Source organism: Chrysemys picta, chromosome 1, assembly GCF_011386835.1.
Source record: "Chrysemys picta bellii isolate R12L10 chromosome 1, ASM1138683v2, whole genome shotgun sequence".
Lineage (NCBI taxonomy): Eukaryota > Metazoa > Chordata > Testudines > Emydidae > Chrysemys > Chrysemys picta.
The window spans coordinates 1982803-2003086 of record NC_088791.1 but is presented as its reverse complement, the minus strand read 5'-3'; the positions used below and the strand labels follow the sequence as shown (position 1 = coordinate 2003086).

The 20284-nt window shown below is 51.0% G+C and overlaps 2 protein-coding genes across 2 annotated transcripts in view; one reads left to right on the top strand and one right to left on the bottom strand.

Moving 5' to 3' along the window:
- The window catches only part of LOC101939714 (C-type lectin-like), a 525580-nt gene that overhangs the window by 134744 nt on the left and 370552 nt on the right, over window positions 1-20284 (bottom strand). The gene's annotated exons all lie outside the window — the stretch shown is intronic.
- On the top strand, window positions 8850-10994 carry LOC135982945 (uncharacterized). The gene is made up of 2 exons (XM_065591882.1): window positions 8850-9769; window positions 10368-10994. The coding sequence occupies exons 1-2, from the start codon at window positions 9229-9231 to the stop codon at window positions 10868-10870; spliced, it is 1044 nt and encodes a 347-aa protein (XP_065447954.1). The 5' UTR covers window positions 8850-9228; the 3' UTR covers window positions 10871-10994.

The window sequence follows — 20284 nt, the reverse complement described above, 5'->3', positions numbered from 1 at the left end:
GGCTGCAGCTCTGCTCCCAGGGCAGCTCTGCTCTCTGGCTTTGGGGCTGCAGCTCTGCACTCAGCAGCTCAGCTCGGGCCCCTGCTCTCTCCTTAGCTCGGCCCCACTCTGTCTGACTCAGGCCATTCCAGTTCACACGGAGGAGGGGACCCCCTCTGGCCTCCTGACTCTCTGATTAGCTCCCCGCCCTGTCAATCAGGCTGATCTGGAGCATTGGCCTCTCCCCATTGTTCCTGGGGACTGTCAGTCTCAGGCTCCTGATTTGCCATCGACCCTTCCCCTTTTAGTGCTGGGAGGTAGCCAACCAAAACACCCCCACTGAGTGTTAGTAAGGGGGCAACAGCCCCCTTACATGTAGCTCATTTGAGATGACTTTGTTCTGATCATTTAGTATATGAAAATCAAGATCGATGATTAATTTAAAGTCAGGATTCCTGAGTCCTATTCCCATCTCTGCCGCTGACTGGCTGTGTGACGTAAGACAAGTCCCTGCACCTTTCTCAGCCTTAGTTTCTCCCTCTATCAGTTAGGGATAACAATCCTCTCGTACCTACCTCCTGGCAGGGGGAGGCTGGGGAGCTGTGAAGATCCATTTGAGAGTGTCACTCGTAGCAGTGTACAATATGAGGTGTCCTATCGGGTTCAGTCATGGCAGATTGAATGCAGTAATCCTGTTTATCCAACCTCCCATTATCTGGCTCTCCATATTAACCAAACAACCAGGGCACACAGGTCCAGAAGTGGGCAATTTCTCCTATGGCTTCTAGATGGCGCTGCAGCCTCACACTTTCCCATTCTCCAGACTATCCAAATTTTTGATTATCTGATCTGTCCCCATCCCAATTAGATCTGATAAATGGGGTTCTGCTGTATCATAGCTGAAATATTCTATTTTCTATGTATTTTGTTATTTTTAACATAGGAGCAACTACTTAGCCCAGAGTGAAACATCTCATCTAGTTTTCTAGATCAAAGTATCTCCTCTTTGTGTGCAATGAGACAATTTAACAGTAGGTGTCAAACAGGAAATACTTTTGTTTTGCGCAAAAAAAAAATTGATTTTTTTTCGTGTCCAAATCGATTAATGATTTCAAACAACAAATTTTTTTAATCTTAATGGGATTTTCCAACAGAAAACTGTTTCAATGACAATTTCCCCCCATCGCAGTTCCTGGGTTCTACCCCTCCTCTTCGGTGTTTGTTGTCTGTTAGAGGAAGAGTGACAAGTGCTGCCTTTTCTCTCTGGCTCTGCCATCACCATGCTGTGTGACCAGGGATAGGTCATTTCCCTTCTCTGTACCACAGGATCCCGACATGTCCAGTGGGAAGGGGGACACTTGTCTAACTCCTGGCAGTAGTGAATCTGGGTGAGGTAACTGGCATTAAAACACTTTGTGGAGGAGAAAGGGTGGTTTGAAGGTGTGGAGCGCCAAGGCATCTACAATTTGCTAAAATGTTTAGAAAAGGAAGAAATGGTCAGGGGCAAATTTTAACCACTGGTTCCTGGCTCAGCTTTTGTGGCCTTAACAAACCAGTTGCTGAACGCCAGTTCTCTTCTGAGATCCTAGAAAAAGAATGTCTTCACATCCATTAAGAAGATAGTACCTATGTTTAAAAAGGGGACCAAAGAAGACCTGGGGACTTACAGACTAGTCCGCCTCACTTTGATACCTGGAAAGATACTGGAACAAATTGAAGAAATCATTCCAAACCAACCCCATTTCCTTCTTTGTCTGGGTTACTGGCCTGGTGGATGCGAGGAAGCAACAGACATGATATATCTCGGTGTAAATAAGGCTTTTGACACAGTCCCACATGATAGTCTCATAAGCAAACCGGGGAAATGTGGCCTAGATGAAATTACTATAATGTGGGTGCACAAGTGGTTGAAAGACCAAATTCAAAGAGTTATTACCAATGTTTGGCTGTCGAAATGAGAGAGCGTATCTAGTGGGGTACCGCAGGGCTCAGTCTGGGTCCAGCATGATTCAATATTTTCATTCATGATTTGGATAACGGGGTGGAGAGTATGCTTATAAAATTTGCACATGACAACAAGCATTTTAGAGCACAGGATTAGAATTCAAAACACCCGTTATGTTACCCAGGGTTCTTTCAACCCAAAGCTCTTGGTAATTTCTACTCTGTGTGAGGAGGTGTCAGGAAATAAATTACGGGACACACGGCCGTCCGACCGATAGATGGCTGGCACAAACAGGACAACACCAGATTGCTTTCACTTAAAGCTAAACTTTAATTAGACTCAAGCACTTACACACGTCCACAACAGGTTAGTAAAACACCCCCAACCCTTGATAATTACCAAAGCTGAGTGTTGCTCTCGAGTGGCACAGTGGCAGCCCGTCTGCTGGTAGGGAACATAAGATGCATCCAGAGGGAGAGACCAGTCCTGAAGAGTCCCCCAAAGGAGTCCCCCATCTCAAGCTTTTCCCCCTTATTTATAAGTTAGTAATAGAATGACATGTCCCTTAAAGAAAACTTGTCAAGTAAGCAGTTTCAATGGTCAGGCAAGAGGCTCCTTCTGATTATTGATTGACCAGGTGTGGGTTTTTCCAGAGCCTGCAGCCTTGAGACCCCAATAGACATTCCTGAGGGTACATCCTGCTCTTTTCAAATGCATGTATCAGCAACTTCAACACAATTCTTATCAGGAAGGACGCGGGGTCAAGCTGCCCTTTCTGTGGCACCCCAAACCCCCTCCCCTCCTGCCTTGGTCAAGCTGAGACAGTTGAATGGTCAATTTACAGCTTGCTGACGAGGCTGTCTTTAATAATAAGCCATAGTGGTTTTAGGCACTTTACTGGTTTGCCAAAGTCTCCCCGTACAATGACAAACTGTAGAATTGGTCTGAAATCAACAAGATGCAATTCAATAAAGACAAGCGCAAAGTACGTCACTTAGGAAGGAAAAGGCAAATGCACAACTACAAAATGAAGAGCCTGCTGTCATCCTGCCATGAATACGCGCCAATTGCCGGCAGTGGGATATGATTGAGAGAGGCCAGGGTATGTGTTTGGGGTTTCACCAGTGCGTCACACAGAACTGCCTTGCCATCCTGTGGCCCCCATTTCCCTAAGCTGACCCATGGCTCTCCCTTCCTTTGCATGCTCTGCACAAGGTCATGGCAGACCTCCTGGACCTGCTGACAGAATCCCCAGATACAAAGAGGCTCCACTACATCTTGCAGGTAAGCCCCATGAGGAGGTGTGGGGGCAATTTTACCTTAACACTGGTGAGGACTGGAAAGGAGAAACTGGAAGATCCATTTTTCAGTCTGTCGTCCTAGCCAGGATCCCACTGGGCCTTATTGGATATTCTGGGAGGTGGGCAGTTCTAAAAGTCACTAGGCTGGGGGAGGGACCACTGGACCTGGGAACCAAATGAAGACGGGGAACAACTAATGAAAACAGGTTCGGGAGTGAAGGTCACAGGTTCAAAACTAGGGATCCAGAGGGGGACACCGAGCAAAGGACCCCGGACAGTGCCCACTGCTCCTCAAAGCTATCAAGGGAGCCAGCAGATGCCGCCCAGAGGAACTCTGCCCGGAGGTGTGAGACCAGGGAGGACTGGAAATAGGCCCCACAGTCGCAGAGCATCCCCCGATCCAGCATCCTCCTCCTGGCGTTATAGATGGTGACTTTGGCCAGATCCAAGAGGAGGTTGATGAGGAGATCTTTGTGGGGCCGCGGATAGGGTGTGCGAAAATAAACAGGTGCGGGGAAACGTGCAGCCAGAACCTCAACAAGAGGTTCTGGAGGAGCGGGAATAGGGGCTGCAACCTGGTGCATTCGAGATAGGCCTGCATCAGGTTCTCCCTCACACCGCAGAAGGGGCAGGCATCAGGTACAGGTGTGAACTGCGCCAGGTACATGCCCATGCTCACCGCTCTGTGAAGGAGCCACCAACCAATGTCCCCAGTGGGCCATGGGACCAGGGTGGAATACAGGCTGGCCACCAGGGTTCCTCACCTTCCACAAGTGGCAAATAGTCCCGCCATTTGGTGTCGCAGTGGGAAACGAGGGTGAGGAAATGTAGTGTGTGGAGCATGAGCATGTAAAGCTGGTCTCTAGCCGCGGTTTGGAACCAGACTGGCTGCAGGGCGTGCAGCTGGCTCAGAGTATGGGAATGGGGAAGCCAGGGGGCTCGCGAAACAGGGGCCTGATAAAAAGGTCTGGAGGGCCCGGGGTGAGGGGTAGGCGGGGAGTGTCCTCTCGCAGGGCCTGCTGCAGGAAGAAGAGAGAAAGGCAGCCCCCACTTCCTGGAGTACGTGCAGGGGGGTCGGAAGGTTGGAGAGCCCCATGTGCCGACCGAGCGCACAGAGATCCACCCATTCCCTCCGTTGTAGTCCAGGAGGTCTCCAACCCTGGTGGTTTCTGCTAAGATCAACCTCCAGCGCACAGAGGGAGACTCAGCCACCTGCACACGCAGATCGGGGTTCTGTAGCAGGGGATCTGCAAGGAGGTCCACCCTCTCGGTGGCCACAATGGACCTGGTCGCAGAAAAGAGCTACCAGGTCCAGAGGAGGTCCTGGTAGAAGACCGGCAGCTCAGAGAGGTCTCGCAGAAGACCCCTCTGATGGAGATAAAGGAGCTGCCAGTCGTATCGGAGCCCTCAGAGGTGGCGGAGAAAGGCGTGCACCAATGTGTTCCATGCTGGACTACCTACACCATAAAGGAGTTTCTGCAGGGCCTGGAGGCTGAAGACATGGACCTGGCTACAAAGGCAGACCAGGCCCTGTCCTCCCTCCTCCAGGGGAAGACTCAGGACCCCTGCAGGGACCCAGTACAGCCCCAGCCAGAAAAACTCCAGGGCCGTCCTCTGGAGCCTGGCCAGGAGCCCCGGGGCCAGGCTCAGGGTGTTGAGCTGGTGCCAGAGCATGGACAGGATGAGCTGGTTCAGCACCAGTGCCCTCCCTTGGAGGGAGAGACACCGGAGCAGTCCCGTCCATCTCCGCAGCCGCTCGCCCACCCTGACCTCTAAATCTTGCCAGTTCTCCAGAGGAGAAGGAGGTGTGGCGGAAAGGTAAACGCTGAGATAGAGCAGCGGACCCGTGCTCCACTGGATGGCTTGAAGTGTGGGTGGGAGGGAGCTGGCCTGCCACCCGTCCCCAACCACCAGGCCAGAGCTCTTGACCCAGTTGACTTGGGCGGAGGAGGCCGCCGATTAAACGGCCTGGCAGGCCTCCACCCACACTAGGTCGCCCGGGTCCTGGATCGTGAGAAGCACGTCGTCGGCATACGCCGACAGGACCAGCCGCACTCCAGCTCCCAAAGCACCAAACCCGTCAACCTCCGGTGGAGGAGACAGAGGAAGGGCTCTGTCACCCCTGCTGTACTCCTCGCCCAAAGCTGACCAGTTGAGCCTGACCAGACACTCCACGGAGGCGTACAGCACCTGAAGAAAGCCCACAAACTGGGGCCCGAAGCCGAATGCCCGCAGAGTGCCCAGGAGATACCCATGGTCCATCCTGTCGAATGCCTTCTCCTGGTCCAGGGACAGGAGGTCCCAGACCAAGTACAGGTTATCAAAGGTGGTCCAGCCTGGGACGGTGAAGGTCTGGTCGGGATGGACCATGTCTGCCAGCATGGACCCCAGCTGCAGTGAGATGGCCTTCGCTGCAACCTTGTAGTTCATGCTGAGGAGCAAGACGGGATGCCAGTTCCATAGATTGTGGAAGTCCCCCTTCTTTGGCAATAAGGTAAGCACAGCTCGCCTGCATGAAAGAAGGAGGACCTCGCTTTTCAAGGACTCGGTCCAGATGGTGACAGGGGTCTGGCCGAGGATGTCCCAGAACATGCGGTAGAACTCCACAGTCAGCCTGTCCATCCCTGGGGATTTGTTGGTGGGTGTGACGGTCTGGATCACAGAAACCCCCTGGGAGCTGCCAACTGATGTGCCAAGACTACTTCTGCCCCTGCTTTTCTGCACTGGCAGCTTGGGACTTCAGTGCCCTGCCTGGTTTGAGCCAGACCCGCTAGCCTGCTGCAAACCCAGACCCAGGTCTGGACCACATCCGCTAAACCGCTGTAGGCTTAAACTGGAAGCAGCTTAAGAAGTGTTCCTGTTTTAACACTCAGATGCCCAACTCCCAATGGGGTCCAAACCCCAAATAAATCCATTTTCCCGTGTATAAAGCTTATACCAGGTAAACTCATAAATTGTTCACCCTCTATAACACTGATAGAGAGATATGCCCAGCTGTTTGCCCCCCCCAGGTATTAATACATACTCTGTGTTAATTAATAAGTAAAGAGTGATTTTATTAAATACAGAAATTAGGATTTAAGTGGTTCCAAGGAGTAAATAAAAATAAAAAAATAAATTAGTGGAGATATCCTATCTCCTAGAACTGGAAGGGACCTTGAAAGGTCATTGAGTCCAACCCCCTGCCTTCACTAGCAGGACTAAGTACTGATTTTTGCCCCAGATCCCTAAGTGGCCCCCTCAAGGATTGAACTCATAACCCTGGGTTTAGCAGGTTAATGCTCAAATCACTGAGCTATCCCTCCCCCCCAGACAGAGCAAAGTGAATTACCTAGTAAAATAAAATAAAACATGCAAGTCTATGTCTAATACAGTAAAAAAACTGAATACAGATAAAACCTCACCCTCAGAGGAATTCCAGTAAGCTTCCTTTTACAGACTAGACTCCTAGTCTGGGTCCAGCAATCAATCGCACCCCTGTGGTTACTGTCCTTTGTTCCAGTTTCTTTCAGGTATCCTTGGGGGTGGAGAGGATATCTCTTAAGCCAGCTGAAGACAAAATGGAGGGGTCTCACAGGGGTTTACATAGACTCTGTCTTGTGGGTGGAGACCCCTCCCTCCCCCTGTGTAGAATTCCAGCTACAAAATGGAGTTTTGGAGTCACATGGGCAAGTCACATGTCCATGCATGACTCAGAACTTACAGGTAGCAGCCATGGTTCACATGCTACCTTGAACGTCCTCAAGTAGACTTCTTATGTGGATTGGAGCCACCAAGATCCATTGTCCATTAAGTGCTTCTTGATTGAGAACTTAACTTGAAAATTCCTTTCTTAAGAAGCTGACCAAATGCCTTACAAAAGCTATTTAAAATCAAAACAAGTACACAGGCAAAATTCATAACTTCGAATACAATGACACATGCATATAAATAGGATGAATATATTCAGGAGATCATAACTTTTGCAGAGATATGTTACATGGCACATGTAGCATAAAACATATTCCAGTTATATCATATGTACATTCATAAGCATATTTTCATAAAGCCTTATGAGGGGCACCGTCACACCCTCCTCCTGAACTTACTGCCAGAGACTTGGACACTGTCCATGGTGGGGGCAGTACATGTAAAATCCCTGTTTGTCTTTGGTCATACTCCCTTTCAGTACCTTTAAACCATATGATGTCATTCATAAGTGTTCTAGCTAGCAAGTTTGGGGTTCCTGGTCCCCGGGTGCCTGAAAACAGGTCGGGGTGTAGTATTGCTAACAGAATGCAGGCAGCAATATCTGTTAAAGTATAGGTGTCTTGGCATTTAGCCACCAATGCCATGAGGTGGGATGCCTCAGTTTCCCCTTCTACACAGCAGCGTGGGCCTGTTATGCTTGTGCTGCTGTGCCAAGCTTCGAGCCTGTTTACAGGTATAGCCTGAAAAGTAACATGCTTGTGGGATTGTCTTGTCACCATCCCTAGCATGTACAACAATTTATTCCACAAATCAGGTATGTCCCACATCTTTAAAGGGTTCACCACTAGTATTAATTCCTTTGTTTTAACCCATAGATGAATTAGCAAAAGACGCAAGATTAACAGCAAATCTATGGTGGACAGGCTTTCTTCACACAATTTAGCTTGTTTAGTGTCTACTGCATTTTCCCATTTCTTTGTGCACCCTGGTAGACACTCTGATGCAGATTCGTCTGCCTCTTTGGGGAAGGCTTTTAATTCAGACATGTATTTGAGTGTATGGCCAGGAAAGGGTGTACTGCAACCATGCCTGCCCTTGGCCCCTCCCTCTGGAATTTCTCTGGGCTGGACCCCGCTCCCTTGTGAAGTTTCACCCATGCAGAGATTTTCCCCCTCCTGTCTTGGAGAGACAGTTTTATCTCTTAAAAGCATAGCAAGAACAACATCTTTCAATGGGATGCTTTGGATTGGTAAGATCCCCTTGGACACCTCTCTTTCTGTTCCCAAAAGGTTAGTTGGGGGGTGCTCCCCTCCAGGAGATCTGACCCCCAGTTTTCCCTTAAAACCTGATTTACAGGAGACGGTGCTGGCATTTTAAATGCAGACTTTTCACCCTCCTCCTGGGAAAGAGCCTCCCTACAAAAGGTGGGCGGATTCCCCCCCCTTCCATCTGGGCTTCCCTCTCTGGGCTCCCCTCTGGGTCAGGCACTCCTCTGTCCCCCAAAAGGGAAGGTGACCCTGGTTCAGCTGTGGGCTCACAGTTACCAGCTATGACAAACCCTTCACTGGCCAGCAAAATCCCTCCCACACACTTTTCCCTCAGGTTGGGCTTGCTTCCACCTACAGAGTCCTTGGGGTCTGTTCCCACCGCAGCGGTCACCAGGATTCCACCTTCGGGACACATGTCTCTGTGCACCCCAGGGCAGGCCCAGCCCCCTGCTGACCTGCAACTTTCTGGCAGTCAGCGGCTAGGGAGGCCCCCCTGTTACAAGGTGGAACATTCCCCTCCCCCGGGGAGATTGCGGGACAGGATCTGGCTTCATCCAGCCCCTCCCTCTGGAACTTGCCTTGACCCTCAGAGCTACAGGAACTGGCTACAACCGTCCCTGCCCCCGAAGCTGCATCCTTTACTGCTGCAGAGGAATATAAGGCCTGGTCTACACTATGGGTTTAGGTCGACTTTAGCAGCGTTAAACCGAATTAAGCCTGGACACGTCCACACAACGAAGCCCTTTCTTTCGACTTAAAGGGTCCTTTAAACCGGTTTCTTTACACCACCTCTGACGAGGGGATTAGCGATAAAACCGGTCTTTGCGGGTCGGAATTGGGGTAGTGTGGACGGAATTCGACGTTATTGGCCTCCGGGAGCTATCCCACAGTGCTTCATTGTGACCGCTCTGGACAGCACTCTCAACTCAGATGCACTGACCAGGTAGACAGGAAAAGACCCGCGAAGGTTTGAATTTCATTTCCTGTTTGCCCAGCGTGGAGAGCACAGGTGACCCCGCAGAGCTCATCAGCACAGGTAACTGTGATGGAGTCCTCCCAGGATCGCAAAAGAGCTCCAGCATGGACCGAACGGGAGGTACGAGATCTGCTCGCCATATGGGGAGATGAAGCAGTGATAGCTGAACTCCGTAGCAGTAAAAGAAATGGAAAAGTATTAGAAAAGATCTCCAAGGCCATGAAGGACCGAGGCCATAACAGGGACACACAGCAGTGCCGCGTGAAAATTAAGGAGCTACGGCAAGCTTACCACAAAGCCAGAGAAGCAAACGGAAGGTCCGGGGCAGAGCCGCAAACTTGCCGCTACTACGCGGAGCTGCATGCGATCCTAGGGGGTGCAGCCACCACTACCCCAACCGTGTGCTATGACTCTCTCACTGGAGAAACACACAGGGAAGACGGTTCGGGGAACGAGGAAGATGACGATGGAGGTACTGTAGGTAGCTCACAGCAGCAAGGAAGCGGAGAAACCGGTTTCCCCAACAGCCAGGATATGTTTGTGACCCTGGACCTGGAACCAGTAACCCCCGAACTCACCCAAGACCCTCAGGGCACACAGGAGACCTCTGGTGAGTGTACCTTTGTAACTATTTGTAAACATTACAAAAAAAAAGCAAGCGTGTTTAATGATTACTTTGTCCTGGCAATCGCGGCCAGTACATCTACTGGAAAAGTCTGTTAACGTGTATGGGGATGGAGCGGAAATCCTCCAGGGACATCTCCAGAAAGCTCTCCTGGTTGAAATGGGGTGATTTTATTAAGGGGACATTCAGAGGCGCCCGTTCCTGCTCTTCTGACCAGAAATGTTCCCCTCTGTTAACCACGCGGTGGGGGAGGAGTGAAGTGATCATCCCAGAGAATCGTGTGTGTGTGTGTGGGGGGGGGGCGGTTTACTTGTGTTTGTGCCGCATGTTAACCGGGAAACCGCAGCCCCCTCCTTTTACATTGAAACCCCATTTTAAATGGACAACCCAATTCATCCTTGATATGGGAAATGCGCTGCTGTTTGCAACCTTTCCCGCATGTTAAGAAGGTTAAAAAAGCCAAAACACTGTGGCCTACGATGGCTGCCTGCAAGCCGAAATATGCGACCTTGTAATGAAAGAGTGTACCCATTGTTCTCTAAAATGTGTCTTTTTTAACCACCTCTACCTTCTCCTCCGCCAGCTGCAAATGTTTCTCCTTCGCAGAGGCTCGTGAACATTAGAAAGAGAAAACGTAGGACGAGGGACGAGATGTTCACGGAGCTGCAGATGTCCGCCCAGGCTGATAGAGCACAGCAGAATGCGTGGAGGCAGTCAATGTCGGAGATGAGAAAAGCCCAATATGAACGAGAGGAGAGGTGGCGGGCTGAATCGCGGGAAGAACAGAGCAAGTGGCGGGCTGAAGACAATAGGTGGTGTCAGCTTGCAGACAGACGGCAAGAGGCAATGCTCCGTCTGCTGGAGCATCAAACTGATATGCTCGAGCGTATGGTTGAGTTGCAGGAAAGGCAGCAGGAGCAGAGACCGCCGCTACAGCCCCTGTGTAACCAACAGCCCTCCTCCCCAAGTTCCATAGCCTCCTCACCCAGACACCCAAGAACACGGTGGGGGGGCCTCCGTCCACCCAGTCACTCCACCCCAGATGATCGCCCAAGCATCAGAAGGCTGGCCTTCAATAAGACTTAAAGTTTTAAAATGCATTGTGTCCTTTTCCATCCCTCCTCCCCCACCCATCCCAGGCTACCTTGGCAATTATCCCCCTACCTCTGTAAGGAACTAATAAAGAATGCATGAATGTTAAAAAAAAATGACTTTATTGCCTCTGCAAGCGGGAGGGGAGGGTGGGGTGGGGTGGTTGGTTTACAGGGAAGTAGAGTGAACCGGGTCGGGGGAGGGGGTTTGGAGGGTTCATCAAGGAGAAACAAACAGAAGTTTCACACAGTAGCCTGGCCAGTCACAAAACTCGTTTTCAAAGCTTCTCTGATGCGCACCGCGCCCTGCTGTGCTCCTCTAACCGCCCTGGTGTCTGGCTGCGCGTAATCAGCGGCCAGGCGAGTTGCCTCAACCTCCCACCCCGCCATAAAGGTCTCCCCCTTACTCTCACAGATATTGTGGAGCGCACAGCAAGTAGCAATAACAATGGGGATATTCTTTTCGCTGAGGTCTGAGCGAGTCAGTAAGCTGCGCCAGCGCGCTTTTAAACGTCCAAATGCACATTCCACCACCATTCGGCACTTGCTCAGCCTGTAGTTGAACAGGTCCTGACTCCTGTCCAGGCTGCCTGTGTACGGCTTCATGAGCCATGGCATTAAGGGGTAGGCTGGGTCCCCAAGGATCACGATAGGCATTTCAACATCCCCAATGGTCACTTTCTGGTCCGGGAAGAAAGTCCCTTCCTCCAGCTTTCGAAACAGAGCAGAGTGCCTGAAGACGCGAGCATCATGTACCTTTCCCGGCCATCCCACGTTGATGTTGGTGAAACGTCCCTTGTGATCCACCAGGGCTTGCAGCAGCATTGAAAAGTACCCCTTGCGGTTTACGTAGTCGGTGGCTTGGTGCTCCGGTGACAAGATAGGGATATGGGTTCCGTCTATGGCCCCACCACAGTTTGGGAATCCCATTTCAGCAAAACCATCCACTATTGACTGCACGTTGCCCAGAGTCACTACCCTTGCTATCACCAGGTCTTTCATTGCCCTGGCAAATTGGATCACAGCAGCCCCCACCGTAGATTTGCCCACTCCAAATTGATTCCCGACTGACCGGTAGCTGTCTGGCGTTGCAAGCTTCCACAGGGCTATCGCCACTCGCTTCTCAACTGTGAGGGCTGCTCTCATCTTGGTATCCTGGCGTTTCAGGGCAGGGGAAAGCAAGTCACAAAGTTCCATGAAAGTGCCCTTACGCATGCGAAAGTTTCGCAGCCACTGGGAATCATCCCATACCTGCAGCACGATGCGGTCCCACCAGTCTGTGCTTGTTTCCCGTGCCCAGAATCGGCGTTCCACGGCATCAACCTGCCCCAGTGACACCATGATTTCCACATTGCTGGTGCCTGTGCCTTGTGAGAGGTCTATGTCCATGTCAATTTCCTCATCACTCTCGTCGCCGCGCTGCAATCGCCTCCTCGCCTGGTCCGGGTTTCGCCTTGGCATGTCCTGGCTCTGCATATACTCCAGGACAATGCGCGTGGTGTTCATAGTGCTCATAATTGCCGCGGTGATCTGAGCGGGCTCCATGATCCCAGTGCTAGCTATGGCGCCTGGTCAGAAAAAAGGCGCGAAAGTAGTATCTGATGGACCAGGAGAAGGAGGGAGGGCGGGCGGGAGAGAGGGAGGGGCCGAGTGACGACATGGCATACAGGTACAGGAACAGGGAGAAACACAAACAACTGTCACACAGAATGGTCCCCCCAAAGATTAAACTGGAAACCCTGGGCTTAGCAGGCCATTGATTTCACGGAGGAAGGGGAAGCAAATGAATACAGAACAAATCTATTTTTTACATCTTAAGGTGGCAGCCGACGGTGCAGCATGAGTGACAGCCATACCAGTATGACGATGACGGATACCAGTCATAAAATACCATCATCTGCAAAAAGGCAAGGGGCTGCTGCTGTGTAGCAATGCAGCCCCACGTCCGCCAGCACCCAGCATCGCCCTCGGCCTCTTCTGGGTGCTTAGCAGACAATACTGGGCAATTGGCAGAAAATAGTATATTACGACTGGTAGCCATCATCATCGAAACAGTAGCATGTCTGCCCAGGTGGCCATGATTGACAGCCACACCAATACGATGACGACGGGTACCAATCATAATATACCATCGCCTGGCAAGGGGCTGGTGCAATGCAGCCCTACGGCTGCCAGCCCCATGGCTATCACTCATGCTACACCGTCTACCGCCAAAAGGCAGTTAGCAGCTGCTGCTGTGTAGCAATGCAGTCCCACGTCTGCTAGCACCCAGAGGACATATGGTGACGGTGAGCTCAGCTGAGCTGAGCGGGCTCCATGCTTGCCGTGGTATGTTGTCTGCACAGGTAACCCAGGTAAAAAGGCGCAAATCTATTGTCTGCGTTGCTGTGACGAGGGGGGAGGGGCCTGACGACATGTACCCAGAACCGCCCGCGACACTGTTTTGCATCATCCGGGCATTGGAATCTCAACCCAGAATTCAAAGAAAAGGCGCGAACCGCTTCTCGGCTCTCTGAGCTGTGGCGCAAACGTAGTATCTGACGGACTAGGGGAAGGAGGGAGGGCGGGCTGAGTGACGACATGGCGTACAGGCACAGGGAATTAAAATCAAGAACGGTGGCTGTGCATCAGGGAGAAACACAAACAACTGTCACACAGAATGTTCCCCCCAAAGATTAAACTGAAAACCCTGGGCTTAGCAGGCCGTTGATTTGACGGAGGGAGGGGGAAGCAAATGAATACAGAGCAAATCTACTTTTTACATCTTAAGACGACGGTGCAGCGTGACTGATAGCCCTCGGCATCTTTCTGGGTGCTTGGCAGCAAATACGGGGTGGCGTATGACAATGGTCTTCAGGCCTATTGCACAATCGGCTGCTCGGGGAAGACTCTGCTAACGTGCGATGACCCGACTTGTAATAGGACGGCTAATAGTCGTAATACATCATTTACTGCCAAAAGGCAAGCCCCACGGCTGCCAGCACCCAGATCGCCGATGAAGGCTACCAGTCTACTGCACCGTCTACCGCCAAAAGGCAGTTAGCAGCTGCTGCTGTGTAGCAATGCAGTCCCACGTCTGCCGGCACCCAGAGGACATATGGTGACGGTGAGCTGAGCTGAGCGGGCTCCATGTTGTCTGCACAGGTAACCCAGGTAACCCAGGTAAAGAGGCGCGAATCTATTGTCTGCCGTTGCTGTGATGGGGGAGGGAGGGGCCTGACGACATGTACCCAGAACCGCCCGCGACACTGTTTTGCATCATCCGGGCATTGGAATCTCAACCCAGAATTCAAAGAAAAGGCGCGAACCGCTTCTCGGCTCTCTGAGCTGTGGCGCAAACGTAGTATCTGACGGACTAGGGGAAGGAGGGAGGGCGGGCTGAGTGACGACATGGCGTACAGGCACAGGGAATTAAAATCAAGAACGGTGGCTGTGCATCAGGGAGAAACACAAACAACTGTCACACAGAATGTTCCCCCCAAAGATTAAACTGAAAACCCTGGGCTTAGCAGGCCGTTGATTTGACGGAGGGAGGGGGAAGCAAATGAATACAGAGCAAATCTATTTTTTACATCTTAAGACGACGGTGCAGTGTGACTGATAGCCCTCGGCATCTTTCTGGGTGCTTGGCAGCAAATACGGGGTGGCGTATGACGATGGTCTTCAGGCCTATTGCACAATCGGCTGCTCGGGGAAGACTCTGCTAACGTGCGATGACCCGACTTGTAATAGGACGGCTAATAGTCGTAATACATCATTTACTGCCAAAAGGCAAGCCCCACGGCTGCCAGCACCCAGATCGCCGATGAAGGCTACCAGTCTACTGCACCGTCTACCGCCAAAAGGCAGTTAGCAGCTGCTGCTGTGTAGCAATGCAGTCCCACGTCTGCCGGCACCCAGAGGACATATGGTGACGGTGAGCTGAGCTGAGCGGGCTCCATGTTGTCTGCACAGGTAACCCAGGTAACCCAGGTAAAGAGGCGCGAATCTATTGTCTGCCGTTGCTGTGATGGGGGAGGGAGGGGCCTGACGACATGTACCCAGAACCGCCTGCGACACTGTTTTGCATCATCCGGGCATTGGGATCTCAACCCAGAATTCAAAGGGGCGGCGGAGACTGCGGGAACTGTGGGATAGCTGTGGGATAGCTACCCATAGTGCAATGCTCTGGAAGTCGACACTAGCCTTGTACTGTGGACGCGGTCCGCCGACTAGAGCACCTAGAGCATTTTATTGTGTGGACACACACAATCGGCTGTATACAACCGATTTCAATAAAACCGGCTTCTATAAATTCGAACTAATTTCGTAGTGTAGACGTACCCTAAGTCGAAAGAAAGGGCTTCGTTGTGTGGACGTGTCCAGGCTTAATTCGGTTTAACGCTGCTAAAGTCGACCTAAACCCGTAGTGTAGACCAGGCCTAAGCCTCAGCTCCCCAAGCATCAACCCTCAGTAATGATGTTGGCCTTACACAGCATCCTGATTGGCAAACAAAGCAGGTATAGCTACCAGTCCTAGATGGAGACTTTTTCTCTTCTCTTCTTTCCCCTCCCAGGTACTTGGTCTGTCAAATGTCACCCAAAGCAGGGTCTAAGTCACCCTGAGCCCTCTGGTTCTAGAATCCCACAAACGTCCCTCAAAGTGGGGTCTAGGTTACCCTGAGAACTTCTGTCTCACAGTGTTGAACCTCTTCCGATGTGAATTAGGGAACTATCTTAACTAATTTACTGTGCTTAGCATTTATACCTTGGGTTCTCAAAGGAGTCACATGTCTCAGAAATGTACCCTGTGGGCATCTTATTACTGGTCTTCTCTAATAAATATTTTAGAAGGGATTGCAAAGCAGACACAGATCAACGCTCAATCAACATTTACCCTCTCATCAATCATTCACTTAAGCTCTTGCGTGATGCCATGCAAAGTGGTCATTTTGACCCAGGTCAGCTTGTACCAAGCCCACTGATTGCATGATTTTACATCTTCTTTACTTTGCGACCTGGTCTCCCGGCTAATATTCCCAAGTTCAGTGTTGAAACATACACTCAGATCAATCTGTTATTAAACATTCCAGTGCAGTTCCAGAATCTCCAATAGTTTTCCATACCATTTATATAATGCTAAGAGAATCCTGCTCCCAGAATCCTCTAGCAAATTCAGACATACCAAGCCATACCAAAGTCATGCTTGCCACATTCATTCATATCAATCACAGCAATTCATACTAATTTGGCACCATCTCAACACCACCCAGCTCTGAATGCAGCACAGCCGCCAGCAGTGGAGTGGACGTAAGAGTGGCAGGGTGTGGTATGGCTGTCCTAACTTCCGCGCTGCTGCTGGGTGCTCCTTGGCCTCTTTCTCCCTCTCCTTTGACCAGGAAGGAAATGCTGGGTTCCTGGTGGCTGCCTTGGCTCGCAGGCTGGTGATCCTTCCCTCAGGGGGGACGGCAGCCAGCTCCTGTCTCTACCAGCCAGCCCCAAACTGAGTCAGGTTCTCACCTCTTCTCCCCCCTCCAGGCCTGGCATTAGCTGCAGGTATCATGAGGTGGGGCTAGCTCAGCCCAAAGACTCTCCTTAACCCCTTCTGTGCTGGTGGGTGTTTTCTCTGCTTCACCACACTCCTCCCCCAGTTGGATCAGGTTCTGCAGTTGCAGTGGGGTGGGATCACCATGTCCCAGGACTTCTGTCTAACACCTCCTGGCCCAGTGCGGGATTTATACACCCCATCACAGGCATACGAAGAGCTCAGTCCCTACAGCGCCTCAGGCACCTGGCAAAAGGAATGGACGGTGTGGGAATGGTGCATTACCTTGGCCATGACGTCCTCCTGCTGCAAGAGAACAACAATCTGACAGACACTTGGATGTCCCTCGGAATAAGGGAGGATTAATGGCAACAGGGACCAGCAGCATTTCCTCCCAGCACCTGCCCATGTCTCAGGGACAGATTTACTTTCCTGGCCCCTGGGATGGACTCTTGTCCTCCTCTCCAGTGGCCTCCAGAGCTAAATACCCCCTCCCCCCATTGTAGGGGGAGCTCCGGCCTCCATTCCCTCAGCCTCCCTCTGACAGGTGTTTCACCTCCAAACCCACCTGGGGATGTAGCTCAAGTTCCCAGACTCTCTCCTCCACCCAGGCAGGGCAGGGCAGGGCAGGGGCGCCAGCAGAGGGGGCGGGAGTGTTTCTAGCAGCAGTGATGTGGGATGGGGGAGGCTGAGCCCTTTCTCCAGGTGACTTCCAGTCACTAATGGTGAAGCTGCAGGATGTCAGCCCTAGGGAATGGGGCTGATCGACAGCCCCTGCTGATTGAATCCTCCAGTTCTCCCCAGAGCAGGTCCAGCCTGGACAGCAGCAAAGCAATCTTCCCCCAGCCCATGTGCCTCAGCCCTCCCTGCTCAGTCTGCCATGGCCCAGTCAATCTCCAGCGCCTGAGGCCGCCAGTGATGGGGGCAACTCTGAATGGAGACTCTGGTGACCTGGACACTAGATCACTGGGAACTGGGCTGAGGCCCTGTGGGGCAGGAAAGGCTCATACACATCACTAGGGGACTCTCCTGCCCTTACCATGAGCAACGGCAGCTTCTCCTGGTGATGTGACACTTGTAATTAAATAGCCTGGCTAAAGAGCTGGTTCTGAACTGCTCAGGGACAACTGGCTCCATCCTGCTTGTGGAGGTGAATTCATCTCTCATCCCAAGGGAACCAGCTCTGACTCTCATTCCCCTCCAGGCTTGTTGCTGCCCAACCACTGAATGGCAACAGGATGGGAATGACTTTCCGTGGCCTAGAGGTGAAATGCAGAAGGTCCCACTGTCACGGAGTGTGGGGGACTCAGGGCCCTGCACCCCCGGCTTCCTCCGATTCACCATGACTCTCAGCCAGCCAGTAAAGCAGACGGTTTATTTAGACGACAGGAATACAGTCCAAGACAGGTCTTACAGGCACAGACAACAGGACCCCACTCAGTTGGGTCCATTCTGGGGTCTCAGGGCGCCCCAGGCCCTTGGGAGGTCAGAGCCCCGTCTGCCTCCCAGCCATCTCTCCAGGCAGCTCCTGAAACTCTCTCCTCAGCGACCCCTCCCACAGCCTTTGTTCAGTTTCCCAGTAAAAGGTGTCACCTGGCCTCTAACCCCTTCCTGGGTTCTCATGTTACACGCTCAGGTATTCGCCTTCGGGCAGACTCCCATCCCCCAATGCCGACTATCCCCTGTCAGCATTCACAGACCACAGTAAGAACAGTCCCAGTTCATCACACCCACCCCTAAACTCCTGAGCCTAATCCAGCTGCTTACCTCAATGCCCAACAGCTGGTTGGCTTCCCCCTGAATGGAGTAGGCTAGGAGCAGCCCAGCTTGGCTGATTGGGAGCAGGAGGCTGTGGATGGCCAGTGAAACTAAATGAATTCTTTGCATCAGTCGTCACGGCTGTGGATGTGAGGGAGATTCCAAAACCTGAGCCGTTCTTTCTGGTGACAAATCTGAGGAACTGTCCCAGATTGAGGTGTAGTCTGTAACCTATCATTTAAATCAGCTTCTCACCAAATGACTGGAGGAGAGCTAACGTGACATCAATTTTAAAAAAGCGCTCCAGAGGTGATTCCAGCACTTACAGGACGCTAAGCTTGACATCAGTACCGGACAAACTGGTTGAAACTGTAGTAAAGAACAAAATTGTCAGACACATGGATTAACCTAATTTGTTGGGGAAGAGTCAACATGGTTTTTGTAAAGGGAAATCATGCCTCACCAATCTACTAGAATTCTTTGAAGGGGTCAACAAGCATGTGGACCAAGTGGATCCAGTGGATATCGTTACTCAGATTTTCAGAAAGCATTTGACAAGGTCCCTCACCAAAGGCTCTTAAGCAAAGTAAGCTGTCATGGGATAAGAGGGAAGGTCATCTCCTGGACTGGTAACTGGTTAAAAGGTAGGAATATATGGTCAGTTTTCAGAATGGAGAAAGGTAAATAGTGATGTCCCCCAGGTGTCTGTACTGTGCCCAGTCCTACTCCACATACTGATAAATGAGCTGGAAAAAAGGGTAAACAGTGAGGTGGCAAAATTTGCAGATGATACGAAGCTATTCAATATAGTTAAGTCCCAGACAGACTGTGAAGAGCTACAAAAGGATCTCTCAAAACTGGTGACTGGGCAACAAAATGGCAGATGAAATTCAATGTTGAAAAATGCAAAGTAATGCACATTGGAAAACATAATCCCAACTATACATATAAAATGATGGGGTCTAAATTAGCTGTTACCACTCAAGAAAGAGATCTTGGAATCATTGTGGATAGTTCTCTGAAAACATCCACTCAATGTGCAGCGGGAGTCAAAAAAGCAAACAATGTTGGGCATCATTCAGAAAGGAATAGATAATAAGACAGAAAATATCATATTGCCTCTATATAAATCCATAGTATGCCTACAGCTTGAACACGGCATGCACATCTGGTCACCCCATCTCAAAAAAAGATATTGGAATTGGAAAAGGTTCAAAAAAGGGCAACAAAAATTATTAGGGATATGCAACGGCTTTCATATGAGGAGAGATTAATAAGACTGGGACATTTCATCTTGGAAAAGAGACGACTACAGGGGGATATGCTTGAGGTCTATAAAATCATGACTGGTGTGGAGAAAGTAAATAATGAAGTGTTATTTACTCCTTCTCATAACACAAGCACTAGGAGTCACCAAATGAAATTAATAGCAGCAGGTTTAAAACAAACAACACAGAGTCAACCTGTGGAACTCTTTGCCAGAGGATGTTGTGAAGGCCAAGACTGTAATAGGGTTAAAAAAAGAACTAGATAAATGCATGGAGGATAGGTCCATCAATGGCTATTAGCCAGGATGGGCAGGGATGGTGTCCCTAGCCTCTGTTTGCTAGAAGCTGGGAATGGGCAACGGGGGATGGATCACCTGATGATTCCCTGTTCTGTTCATTCCCTCTGATGCACCTGGCATTGGCCTCTGTGGGAAGACAGGATACCGGGCTAGATGGACCTTTGATATGACCCAGTCTGGCCGTTCGTATGTTCTTATGTCTCCAGCAGGGATACTTCCTAGAACTAGTTGCTTGGGACTTTTGCAGCTGACAGACCAAAGGTTTATTCCCCTCCCCTTAGGGATTTCTCTAGTAACTGGGTCTGGTGGCTGCAACACGTGGGTTTATTCCAAGGTGAATCCAAACTGCAGCATGACAAGGACAATGTGACCTCACCACACAGACGATAGTTCCTTGAGGGTGGGGAGGGGGTCTGCTTCCTGACCTGTGATGGCACTGGGCAAACCCCACCCCCTTTCTCGGACTCCAAGAAGGATCTGGTCAGGCAATCGATGGTGTGACCTGCCCACTCACCAACCCAGTGGCTCCCCTCTCAGACACTCATGGGTCAGACAGGGTG

Coding starts and splice junctions, on each gene's coding strand:
- LOC135982945 (XM_065591882.1), top strand. CDS start 9,229: ATGGAGTCCTCCCAGGATCGCAAAAGAGCTCCAGCATGGACCGAACGG. Junction 9,770..10,367: donor GGGCACACAGGAGACCTCTG/GTGAGTGTACCT, acceptor CTCCTCCGCCAG/CTGCAAATGTTTCTCCTTCG.